Here is a 13,532-nt window from a genome sequence, read left to right as displayed (position 1 = left end):
TTAGATGATTACAGATTTTTTAAAATTCTGGTGAAGCCAGAAATCTTGCTTCAAAATCTATGGGATAATGTAAAAATTCCAAATATTAGTAAAGAACTTATTATATTGCTAATGTTCACAGCAGCAAAAAGCCTAATGACAAGCAAATGGAGGGAGGATAAGCCTCTGTTTATTTACTCTTGGTATACCAAACTTTGGGATTTTTTTTTATTTTGGACAAATTAACAGATAATTTAGAAAAGTCAGATTTATATAGTAACTCAAATATACTTGAAAAGTGGCTACCTTTAAGAGAGAAATAAGCAAATATGAGAACATTTAAAAGCATGCTACCCAATTATGTATATAGTTCTTTATATTAAAAAAAAGTTCTTTATTAACTTTCTTCCCTGGGCAAGAGTGTCCTTCCTTGAGATTCTGGACCCCTGGGTGTAATCCCAAACATCTAACACTCCTGCCACATCACCTTGGATATCCTTAACAGCCCCTCAAATGCAATTCCCCTCACACACACGTTGTGTCACAACCAAATTGGTTCTGGGCAAGATATGTGGCCACGGTATTTGGCTTACCTTTGTTGGTTTGGACGCCTCCGATTGCTTCTTCTCGCTCACCTGCTTGTGGGATTTTCGGCTCGAGTCAGAGCTCTTGGTGCTGGACTTGGATCCATTCTGCTTGTCGTGCCCTCGGTCCTTGACAGGAGCAGGTGCTGGGGGCTTGACTGGCACCTTCTTCTTCTTTTTCTTCTTGTGCTGAGGCTGGTCATACATCAGGTAATTCTCAAAAGACATTATTGGCTTTTCAAATTCATCCTCTGCTTCTCTGTCGCCGAAATCGGAAGGGGAGAAGCTGGCTCTTTTTTTGTTCAGATCGGAGGATTTGGATTTGCCCTCTGGGGTTTTCAAACTACTAGAAGCCATTTTCTCTTTATTCTTATTGGACAAATCCTGCTCCGGTTTTCGCTTCTCCCGATTGCCATGCAAGGCCTCTGAACCCTGCCTGGCTTTCTTGGGTTTGGGTGGCTCGGAATCCACATGCTTCTGCTTCTTGATGTGGTTGCCCAGAGCCTCCTCAAAGTCAGTGTGCAGCAGCTTCTCCCTCTTCAAGCTGCTGCTTTCTTTCTTCTTCTCCGGCTTGCTGCTGTCCGCGGCCTTCAGCTTCTCCTTGCTGCCACCTGGCAAAGAAGCTTCTCGCAGAGGCTCTTTGGAAGACCTCTTGTGAAGCCGCTCTGGGCTAAAAGCCAAGACACTCTCCTCCCCCTTGGCCTCTGGCCACCGCCTTTCCTTGTGAGAGGATTTATGCTCTTTGCTCCAACTCAAGCTGCCTTTGTCCTGGGGCTCACTGAGGGTCCGTCCATGACCCCCCTCTTGTCTGTTCTTGTTAGCCTTCCGTTGAAGGACCTTCTGCTCCTGCTCCTCAGCTATGCAGAGGTCCGGGGATAATTCCTGAGGGCTATCACTCAGCGTGGGCGAGACAGGATGCCCATAGTCCAAGCATTCCTGATCAGAGGAGAGCACGGGAGACTCTCTGCCCCATGTCCTGCCCTCTGGTCTGCCACAGCTCACAGTCTGATGGAGTCTCTCTGGCTTGGGGTACCTTTTGAGCTTCTTTGCACCACAGTCTGGCTCATACGACTGGCTGCAGGAAGGCTGGTATGCTTCTGAATAGTCCTGCTCCATCTCCTCATCCTCTTTGGGGGAGGGTTCCCGCTGCAGTTTCCTTGAGCTGCTTCGGTGGTAGTTGCGTTCTTCAGATTCAAGGTTATTCCTTAAGGGAGGGAGGGAGGGAGGGAGAGAGAGAATTATGAAAATGAGATCCACGGATCTACAGCAGGGGCAGTCTCAATAATTCTGTGGTCCTGGGCTTTAATAATTCTAAGTTCCAAGATGGGGCTGGAATCAACCATGGGGTGGCTCTTGCTCCATGCGAAGTGGGTGGCAGCCATAACCATATGCTGACTACCTGAACTCTGGACAGAGCAGGCACAAGCAGCTGCCACCTGGTTGGGTGGTCCAAGCCCCAGATGGAGTGGGAGCAAACAGCAGCTGCTGCAAGCAAGGAGCCCAAGACCCAGACATGGTGGGTCATGTGGCAGCAGCAGGAGCCTGCTCTGTTCTTCTCCTCACCCCTCCAATGTCGTAGGGTGGGGTAAGGCTCTGGGTGGCTGGGGCATCTCTAAGCATAGCTCCCAGGGCAGCTGCCCCTTTGGCCTATTGGCTAAGACCACCCTTGACTGAGAGCCCAAAAGAAGAATTAAGTGAACTTGATGGCATGGTTAGTGCCACCCTCTTTGCTGGAGGCAAAGAACGCAGCCCAGGTTGCTAGACACTGTCACTTCTAGAGAAGCAAAACAGAGCATTATACTCTTGTGGATTTTTGAAACAAAACTTCTAGTCCTCATGGTTCAAGATACACATGGCATATTTTCAAAAGCGTCTATAAATTCCAGCCTTAAAGAGCAGAACTTCCACCTTCCTTCACTTTCTTTTACCCAAGAACTTAAGACAGTCTCTTTCTTCTATATTTTACCCTTAAATTTCCAAACTACATAAGAACATAAGAGAAGCCATGTTAGATCAGGCCAACGGCCCATCCAGTCCAACACTCTGTGTCACACAGTGGCAAAAAATTTTATATATACACACACACTGTGGCTAATAGCCACTGATGGACCTGTGCTCCATATTTTTATCTAAACCCCTCTTGAAGGTGGCTATACTTGTGGCCGCCACCACCTCCTGTGGCAGTGAATTCCACATGTTAATCACCCTTTGGGTGAAGTACTTCCTTTTATCCGTTTTAACCTGTCTGCTCAGCAATTTCATTGAATGCCCATGAGTTCTTGTATTGTGAGAAAGGGAGAAAAGGACTTCTTTCTCTACTTTCTCCATCCCATGCATTATCTTGTAAACCTCTATCATGTCACCCCGCAGTCGACGTTTCTCCAAGCTAATAAAATAAAAGCTAATAAAATCTACGAGACCAAGTTCAGAGTAATGTCAGCCAGTGAGCAAGTTTAAGCAAAATGCATGCAAGTTCTATTGACTTGAAGAACAGAGTTTTCATATTGTGCATTTTAAAAACTGCTTGGCATCAAATTCCAACTGTGGCCAAGAAAGAGAGGGTCCAGACGGCACAGTCCTCTGTGGGTTGAGCTGCATGATACGCCCAATTTGATTAGCTGCATTTTTGTTGACCACAATTTGTGATATCTGATCCTTGCTCAATGCTTCTTAAGCAGCTGGGAGAAGTCTTGGGAGATATAAAGCAGCTGAGATTGATAGCTCTATTTCTCCTTTATGTTCGCAACCCCTTTTCTAAATACCTGTTGGAGGTCAGTGATGGCCCAAATCTTAGACCCAGTGGCACCTGGCCTCTGAGGTATGTCTCCTCATAACTTCCACAGTGGAACATTGCTAAGCAGTCTGATGATGCGCAACCCCTGAAGATAGTTTGGAAACTAAAACCAATCCAGAATGAGGCAGCCAGGATTAATTCCTAGCATTAGTCACTGAGGGGATATTACTCCCATTTGTTATGAGTTGTGTGGTCTGCCAATTTTTGCTTCTGCGGTTCAAGGGGAAGATTATTACCTATCAACTCTTAAAGGCATTGCACAAAGATAGAGAGGCTGTCTTCCTCCATATGATCTCTCCCATTCACTAAGATCCCTCCGACATTTCCTACTGAAATTCATAGAATCTGGGATTTGACATTCTTAAAAAGACCTTGAAGAATTTTTATTGCTTCATTCAGGCTTTTGTTGTTTACATAGGTTTGGCTGGCCACATACAATCTGCTTGACTGATCCTTCCAAATGCAGCAGGTCCTATACGTCAATCTTAACTGTAATGGTTAATTTCATGACTCATTTTGAGAAGCTCTGTTGGGAGGGGAGAGTGTCAGAGGATGACCAGGGAAACCTGGTTCAAATCCCCTGGGTGACCTTGGCCCAGTTACACACTCTTGGCCTAACCTACCTCTCATGGCTGTCGCAACAAAGTGAAAGAGAATTCTTAAGGAATGGGTGGGATTTCTTTAAAAAAAAAATCTAAATAAACAGCACACATTTGATCATGACAGGAGCACAAGGGATGGAAGGAAAATTGGCTTTATCTTTGTTTGCAATGATGTTCAATGTCTGCTGTGCCCTATAACTTGGGAAATAAGTCTCTGGACATCACAGCCGAGGGCTTACCGGTCTGTTTCCTGGGGGACAGGCACCAGTTTCTTCCACCTTGCCACCAAGTCCTTGGCAAAGTCTCCAACCAGTTCATGTTTCCGTAAACCATTCACTGTCTTCCCAACTCCAGTCTCCTGCATGAAAATGTAGAAATTCTGCTTAGGTTTTCAGAATAATCTGAAGAAGGGTGCAGGCACACAAAAGCTTAAACCCAGAATTAAACTTTGTTGGTCTTACGGATGCTACTGGACTAGATGATGAAGAAGAAGATGATATTGGATTTATATCCCGCCCTCCACTCTGAAGAGTCTCAGAGCGGCTCACAATCTCCTTTCCCTTCCTCCCCCACAACAGACACCCTGTGAGGTGGGTGGGGCTGGAGAGGGCTCTCACAGCAGCTGCCCTTTCAAGGACAACCTCTGCCAGAGCTATGGCTGACCCAAGGCCATTCCAGCAGGTGCAAGTGGAGGAGTGGGGAATCAAACCCGGTTCCCCCAGATAAGAGTCCACACACTTAGCCACTACACCAAACTGGCTCTCCCTAGAACTTTCTTCTGTTGCTTTTGACTAACATGGCTACCCACCTGAATCAATCCCCAATACTAGTTTCCCTTTAGCACATATATCCCAAAAGGTAACATTATATAAACATTTTAATAAAAATGTGTGTGTTTGGCTTTTGCTAGATTTCTTTCCCACCCCATACTGAAGTCTAAATATGAATCTTAATCCATCTGCACCTCATTGTGATGTGCAGAAATCTGATGAGTGCTTCCAAAAGTACTCTGAATGGGGAAGGTGCAAGGAGGAGCAATTTCCATGCCGCAGGAACTACCCTGAAAGTGCTCACAAAAGCCACATCAAAAGATACATACAGTCAGTGCAATAGTGCTGGTCATGCTTCTGGGGGATATTTTTTTACAGGTTTCCCAGAATTCTGCATGACTCACTAGAGCAGGGGCGTCAAACTCATTTGTTATGAGGGGCGGATCTGACCTAAAGGAGACCTTGTCAAGCTAGGCCAGGCCATGTCGGGCCGGCCATGTGTGTCCCTATTTAAGATTAGGTAGCAGAGATATAAACTTTTTAAAGGACACAGACAAACACAACTAAAAAAAAACTTAAAATAAAACATGCTTAAAACATTAGCACTCGTTGGTCTTAAAGGTGCTTTCTTTGTATTTCTCCCATGGGATTTAGGGAACTGAGCAAAGGAAGCTCTGGCTAATTCCCTCCCTCCCTCAACCAATGGAGAAAATCGAGGTTTTGTTCTGTAGCTCCTGTGCGATTGAGCATGATTGAGCATGCAAAGCAAGCTGAGATGCAGAAGGAAGCAAGAGTGATGGAGAAGGAAGCAGACGAGAGGCAGTTGCTCGGGGGGCTGATAGGAGCCCTCCAGGGACCTGATTCGGCTCCCAGGCTGCATGTTTGACACCCCCGCACTAGAGACCTTCGCAGAAGAGAAAGGAAGTATATGCATATCCTGCATCTCCAAGGCAAGTATAGACATTTTTTTAGTTAGTTTAGTTCAGGGGTGGTCAAACTTGCTTAATGAAAGAGCCATATAGAATAAATGTCAGGTGTCTGAGAGCTGCAAGGGAGAGATGGAGGGAAGGCAGGCAGGCAGACAGATGGGCAGAGGGGGGAGGGAAGGAAAGGTGGAAAGAAAGCAACTTTAAATGCATTTTTCCAAGCCGCCTGCTGGCTCGGCTTGGAGAAGTGATTTAAAGAGAGAAATCCCTTCTCTAAGCTGGCTGAACTGGGCAGTGGAGGCTTCAAGAGCCGCACAGTATGTGTGAAAGAGCCACATGCAGCTCCTGAGCTGCAGTTTGGCCACCCCTGGTTTAGTTAGATGGTCATACCCGGCACCCTCTGCCTTGCTTCTCCATGAAGCCACAGGATTTTTAACCCCTTCCTTCTTCAAGAGCCGAGGCCTTGGCAGAACCCCTTCTTCAAGCACCTCAGCTGGTCACTCCCATTTGCTGCATCCATCTGAGGTGTGTGACGAAGGGGTTGCGGGTCCTACCAGAGCTTTGGTTTATTGGCAGTCGTCCTCCTCTGTGCCTTCATGCACAAGTTCCAAGCATATGATTCAGATGTACAAGAGAAACAGCACAAGGACCAGAGGATTGAGAAACTGTCTGGGACAGATCAGTCCTATAGGAACAGAACAATCAGAGGGACAGATAAGCCATATGGGAACAGAACAGTCAGAGGATGGTGCCCTCAAAACCCATCTCAGTGGTAATCCACGAGAAGCACCATGGCAGGTTCAATTCCAATATGAGGCCTGAAACCAAACAGAAACAAGCGTATAGAATCATCTAAGAAAGCATGGAGGTGGCCAGATGAAGCTTTCTTAAGCAGTTTACACAACAAGGAAATATTAGCCAGGGGGCAATAGACCTTTTGAGACCAAAGATGGCTAGAGTAGTGGTGATTTCATAACCACTTTTTCCAAGATGCCTTCCCCCCCTTTGAAAGAAGCTTTCAGTGTCTCCTGGACTTTTTCCACATGGAAGTCTTCCTCTGCCTTGGCACCCCTATAGCAGTGCAGTTTGGGGGTGCATCCACATGACGACATCCACTGCTCATCCTGCTTCCAAGGAACTTCTCTGCCCACTTTGCCACGATTTGTCCCAAACCTGGTTTGATACTATCTTTTTTGGAAAGACTGCAACCGAAACACCTTGGACACCGTGTGGACCAGAAGGTGCGTGTCTTTTCAAGCCCTGCCCACACTGGCACCATTTTCTTTACCCCAGTTCCTGCAAAGGCCATTTTCGTCTTCCACCAAATAGCTTTTTAAAATTGGTAAATGGTTTATTGCAACAGATATACTCATTGCCAGCTTTTTTTAAAAAATAAAGCCTCTCGTCCTTTTGATCGTGACGTTATATGAGGAAAATATACCAGCTGCGCTTTTCTCCTCGCAATTTTACAACAAGAAGGGCTAGCGGCTTGGTTTTTGAAAGTTAAAGCTGGGTACTAATACATTATTTGAATTGACGGTCAGAATGCTACAGAGATCCCTGCTTTTTTAAAAAAAACCTGAACACTCTAGTGGGTGCAAGGGGAAAGGCTGAGACAAATGAAAGGAGAAGACTTCCATATGGATACTCTGTCGCCACTGCAAACACCTTAGCAGTTGCAGCAGCTCTAGGGGAGGGACACAGAACATCATCTCTGCATAGATGCAACCCTGGTCTCCTTTAGAATACCTCTCTCTTACCAGGCTCAATTTTACTAGCCATGATGGGTAAGCACAAAGTGCAAAAGAGAAAGGCCAGGGCCCTCCAAGTGACATGCCCCCCATTCCTCAGGACACAACTACTGAGACTCACCCAAGTAGTCACGCCAATAAAAAAAATTGAGATTGTGCCATTAAGACTGATGGGGTTGCTCACGGGTAATTTTTAATCCCTATTTTAAAATCCTGGGTGTTGAAGCCCTGATCTCATCCTGCCACTTCTTGGCTGTGACGGGTGGTTAAAAAATATAATAGCGTCACTATGAAAGAGCTCTTACCAGAAGGATATCAACCGTTATGGGCAGCTCAGAAAGCCTCTTCAAACTCTTCAGCAGCTGCAAAGGCAAAGGAGGAAAAAAATGGGTTGTTGGTTTTTGTTGTTGTTTTCCCACACAAATCACAAAACCTAGGAAAATAGCTCTTCCTTGAAACAGACATACAGGAAGGGGATAAAACAAAACCAATGGAGTTGTTAGGAGGACAGCCACACAGACTGAATTCGGACTTGCTGTAAACAACTTTCAGTGATCTTCTGATGCCCAGAGATGCCAAATTCTCAGGCTGATGGCACTGCTACTGGTAACCTGTGACTTCGCGTTCACCCCTATTAGTGGGGATCGTTGCTGTGGCTCTGGAGATATTCCATTTTCAACACCGTGCAAAGGAGACAAATCCTTGCCTTTGATACGTCATTGCATTAGAGAAACAGGGTGGGAACACAGCTCAGGTCCAGGATCAGTGGGGAGGGGGGAGAACTGTTAAAGTTGCCACCAGTGGCAATGCCAACTTGAATCATTTATATATTTATTTATACCCTGCCCTTCTCCTCAAAGGGGACTCAAAGCGGCTTACACCACTGTCCTCTTTTCCATTTTCTCCTCACAACCAACATCCAGTAAGGGAGGTTAGGCTGAGAGCATGTGATTGGCCCAAGGTCACCCAGCAAACATCTGTGGCAGGGTGGGGATCCAACCCAGGGTCTCCCAGATCCTAGTCCAACACTCTAACCACGACGCTGCACAGGCCATCACAACACCAATTATGGTAAAGAGACAAGAGTTCCTATCAAACCTTCACCACAAAAGAGATCTAAAATGTTACTAGTGGCACCTTACTGACATATAAGTAAGAAACAAAGTAAGAAAGCATTTTGTAAAACCAAGGCTTTCATCTATTCCACCATACAATCTGGTAAGAAGAGCTAGATCTGAGTAGCCCCTTAGAGACCAACAAGATCTTGGGTTACAAGTTTTCTAGAGCCAGAGCTTTCTTTATCGGGTACAAGCAGGAATGGAGATCCCCAAGTCCTTATATCTCAGAAGACTTGTTGGAATGGAGATCCCCAAGTCCTTATATCTCAGAAGACTTGTTGGAATGGAGATCCCCAAGTCCTTATATCTCAGAAGACTTGTTGGAATGGAGATCCCCAAGTCCTTATATCTCAGAAGACTTGTTGGAATGGAGATCCCCAAGTCCTTATATCTCAGAAGACTTGTTGGTCTCTAAGGTGCTACTGGATTTGAATCTAGCTCTTTGGCAGATCAACATGGCTATCCTCTGAAACTATCGGTGAGTGAGAAGAATGATCTCTCCCCCTCTTCTAGCCCTTCTTTACTAACCTCCTTCCAGGCAAAGCTCAAACCTACTAGGAAAGGAAAGCCTCCACATTTTGGAGTTCTCTCTCCAACAACTAGCTGCTAGACATAGCCACTTAGTAGTGAGGGAACGGCTCTGTAGCACTCCCCTTATCAATCCACACTGCCATTGGAGTTTGTGGGTAGCCTTGTAATGGCTTACTTCATTTCTCCACGGTCAGGGACAAAGGGTGGTGCTGGGCAGGGAAGTGTCCCCAAAGCTGGTGTGAGGGGCTCCTGAGGGAACACTCCTTTCCCCGATGTTGTTTAACATCTATTTTCACTGGCACCAACCATCAGGCACCTGGGTGTGACTCTGGATGCCAACCTGCAATAGAGGCCCAGATAGTGAAGGCTGCCAGGCTGGCATTTTTACAATTGCACTGGCTCTGACCTACCCACAGTAACCTATGCAACGCTCACCTCCAGGATAGATTACTGTGACTCATTCTACACAGGCCTTCCCTTGGGATCGACTTGGAAGCTCCAACCGGTCCAAAATGCAGCCACACACATCTTTACAGGGACACCCCCCCAGGGTGGTACACATTCAACCTGTGCTGCGTGATCAAGCACCGGATCAAGTTCAAGGTGCTGATTTTGACCTTTAAGGCCCTTCATGGTTAGGGACCCACATACCTCCAGGATCACCTTTCTCAGTATGCCCCCAATAGAGTGTCACGCTGGGGTACTAAAAATCTCCTGGTGGTTCCTGGCCTGAGAGAAATCTAGTTGTTCCCTGCCTGGTGGAACTCCCTGCTGGAGTATATCCACACCCTGCAGGACTTACTTTTCCACAGGGCCTGTAAGGCAGAGACGTTCTGCCAGGCTTTTGGCTGAGGACTGTGATGGGATATCAAGCAGTCTGGCACTCTCAGGTTTCCCACCCCACTCCCTTACCTACCCCATTTTTTATTCAAATTATCCACCACCCTTGGAATTGCTTTCTATTATGACTGTGTACTGGGTTCTGATGTTGGTCTAATTTTATTGGATTATTGTATTTTTATTCTGTTGTAAACTGCCCTGAGCCCTGTTACACACACGTAAGGGTGACCTAAAAGTTCAAATAAATGGAATTCAATTTTTTTCAATCCCGCAATCCTAAAAGAATGCAAGGCAACACGCACATAGATCTCCCTCCTTTGTTTTATCCCCATGATGGTTCTGTGATGTAAGATAGACTGAGAGAGAATGACTGAAGACCCAAGGTCACCCAATGCAAGAAGGGACAGAAGCCTGACTCTTCTCAGCCCTAGTCAAGCACTCAAAACCTTATGCTAGATCTCATAACAACCTTCTTCCAGCCTTCTTGGGAGGGACGGTGTTCTTGGGAGGGACGGTGGCTCAGTGGTAGAGCATCTGCTTGGGAAGCAGAAGGTCCCAGGTTCAATCCCTGGCATCTCCAAAAAAGGGTCCAGGCAAATAGGTGTGAAAAACCTCAGCTTGAGACCCTGGAGAGCCGCTGCCAGTCTGAGAAGACAATACTGACTTTGATGGACCAAAGGTCTGATTCAGTAGAAGGCAGCTTCATATGTTCATATGTTCTTCTTCAGCCCATTTCCATTTTTAAGGCACCAATGGCTCCTGTGGACCTGAGTTTTTTCATTCTTAGAAAGAAGCCCTGCTGCCCCCCTGCCCAGGCTAGGGTTGTAACTTACCAGGATTTTTGGGGGATGGAGCCTGGGGGAGTGGAGGGTTTGAGTGGGAGAAGGACCTCAGCAGGTTATAATACCATAGAGTCCATCCTCCGAAGCTGCCATTTTCTCCAGGGAAACTGATCTCCATGGTCTGGAGATCCGCTGTAATTCCAAATCACATCCAAACCTAAAAGCATTTTTGAATGGTTTTCAAGCAGTGCACCTTTGGCCGACATAGCTGAGCTCCCAGAATCTTTGCAGGCTGCAGCACTGACAAAGCTGCAAGGAAAACATGGAATGCACCCTTCATCAAAGCTGCGGGGAGAACATGGGAGTGGATTTTCCATGAAGGTCTCTGTACCCAGATAGATAGGGCCCAGGAACCTGGATGGCAGATCCATTCCACATTTTTCTTGCAGCTTCATCTGTGCTGCAATGTGTCTCAAGGGAGAGGAGATCAGTTTCACTTTCAGCATTCCCATATAGACTGTTGAAGCTCAAGCTTTCTGGAGTTGTGCTCTTCCAAATACAGGGTTGATTGAGGCTTTGAGCCAGCTTGTCTCTGCTCAATGGACCTGACCTAGTGAATACTCTAACCCGGGAACCCACAGCCAAAGGTAGATATTACACTGGAGAGCCATTGCTAATCTGAGTAGACTTGGGGGAGGGGGAGGGAAGCTTGCAATGCTATGTCATTGTTTTCCCAGGCTCAGCACAATTTATACTTTTAGTTTCTGCTGTGACCCTTGTGCTTTTTCTTGATATTTTATTTTTTAAAATGCATTGCCAAATCCCACTATTCCCCCACCTTTCCATTTTAAACAAAATATTGCAAGAGTTTTAAGCATGTGTATTTTAAGTTAAAAATAATATATTTAATTGTGTTTGTCAGTGTCCTTTATAAAGTTTATATTTCTGCTACTTCACATTACATTTTATGGCACATATGGCTTGGCACCATGAAGTTCCATTTGTGTCAGATCTGGCCCTCCTAACAAATGAGTTCGACGCCCCTGCAAGGGCCTAACTTACCTGCAGGGAATGGAAGAAACCTTACACACTGCCCTGAGCTCCTATACTATAACATGCAGATATGTAACATTCTATTATTCCTTTTCCTCTTCCTCCCCCCCGCTTTTGCAAATTTAATTTAATTTTTTTTTTTTAAAGAATCTTAGGTCAGGTTGGTTTGAGCAATGGAGACATGACTCAAAGAGACCAATGGTTCATCATTACAGGGGATTACAAGCCCTGGGGAATCCTTGGATTCCCTCGCTCACCAGCAAGTTAATGAAAGACATCTGTTTTGGGGACATATCACAGTTTACTGGTATGTCCAAACCATAAACTGCAAGTTTGCACGCTTCCCTACAAACCAGAGTGGAAATCCTGATTTACAGCGGAAAGCAGCAATCACAGTTTGTGACTTTGATACAATAACAAACTGCAGAATTATTTCATCAGACTACTACATACAGGGGATAAGGGAGAGGACACCCCCATGAACCTGCCTGACCTTTATGATGTGCAGCTCCCATTCAATGAAGGAGGTTTTGGTTTCCCTGCTCTTAGTTTATATCATCAGGAATACTTGGTAACTAATTACTGTACTAATTACTGGGGTCACTCCTTGCATCTTGGACTATTCTGGAGACTTCTTTTCTGGTGACCCCCTCTAAGTGGAATGTATTAGGGTCTACTTATAGTAGAGTGGATCCCATTCCTCCTGCAATTTCTACACCTAGAGAACAATGGTACATGATGTGACAACAGTATCAGTTTGATCCAATCAAGACCTGAATGGCAGAAGCCTCTATTATGGAAGGATTGAAAGGGGGATTTTTACACTGGACCAGTTGATAAGACTATGATGATCGGTTTTTGACATTTTCTCAGCTGTGGTCTAAGTAGGATTTGTCAACTGCTGAATGGCAATATTTACAATTGCAACATCTGCTGGTATCTGAATACGGCCCTGTTCCTGGTCACCTTTGCTCCTGGAAACTCTAACTCAATCAAGACAAAGTCTACAATATTGGTCTATAAATATTTGATGTTCATTAATAAACATGACATGCCAGGTCTCAGAAAGGAATGGAATTAGGATATACTGGGCAACAGTGACTTTTAGCAAAGATCTGAGGGAGGTCTCTAACTGCTGGCATTGCAACGCATCCCTTAAACATATGCTTTGAGTGTGTCCAGTCATTCATTTTTTTGGAGGAAGAAGTTATTAGTCATATCCATTTTATATTAGAATATTCATTTATTTTTGATGATGTTTATGTACTTGCAAACTATACGCCCATCTGGAGAGCCAGTTTGGTGTAGTGGTTAAGTGTGCGGACTCTTATCTGGGAGAACTGGGTTTGATTCCCCACTCTTCCACTTGCACCTGCTGGAATGGCCTTGGGTCAGCCATAGCTCTGGCAGAGGTTGTCCTTGAAAGGGCAGCTGCTGTGAGAGCCCTTTCCAGCCCCACCCACCTCACAGGGTGTCTGTTGTGGGGGAGGAAGGTAAAGGAGATTGTGAGCTGCTCTGAGACTCTTCGGAGTGGAGGGCGGGATATAAATCCAATATCATCTTCTTCCATCTCTTGGAGGCTAAGTGATGATCCTCTGTGCCCTTGCAATGCCTGAAAGGCTCATATTACAGCACTGGGGAGATAAATGGACCCCTTCAATAAATCAGTGGACCTCAGAACTTTATCAATATTAAATGCAAGGCATAGAGGTGAAAATTGTATAATGAACTTATTTCTAGATAATTAGAACTTTCTTCGGAGGCTCTGTTTCAGGTGCTCCTGTCTTCTGAGATTAGGTGGG

At 45.5% G+C, this 13,532-nt stretch overlaps 1 protein-coding gene across 1 annotated transcript in view; it reads right to left on the bottom strand.

The window, feature by feature from the left end:
- The window catches only part of ELOA (elongin A), a 39,029-nt gene that overhangs the window by 18,638 nt on the left and 6,859 nt on the right, over positions 1–13,532 (bottom strand). Inside the window, exons 2-4 of the mRNA XM_060257487.1 lie at positions 7,712–7,768; positions 4,199–4,317; positions 573–1,767 (exon numbers count right to left, since the gene is read on the bottom strand). Of these exons, the coding sequence (XP_060113470.1) occupies positions 573–1,767; positions 4,199–4,317; positions 7,712–7,768 (1,371 nt within the window). The remainder of the gene's footprint in view (positions 1–572; positions 1,768–4,198; positions 4,318–7,711; positions 7,769–13,532) is intronic.

Source organism: Heteronotia binoei, chromosome 17 (genome assembly GCF_032191835.1).
Source record: "Heteronotia binoei isolate CCM8104 ecotype False Entrance Well chromosome 17, APGP_CSIRO_Hbin_v1, whole genome shotgun sequence".
Taxonomy (NCBI): domain Eukaryota; kingdom Metazoa; phylum Chordata; class Lepidosauria; order Squamata; family Gekkonidae; genus Heteronotia; species Heteronotia binoei.
This window is presented reverse-complemented; position numbering and strand designations above follow the sequence as displayed.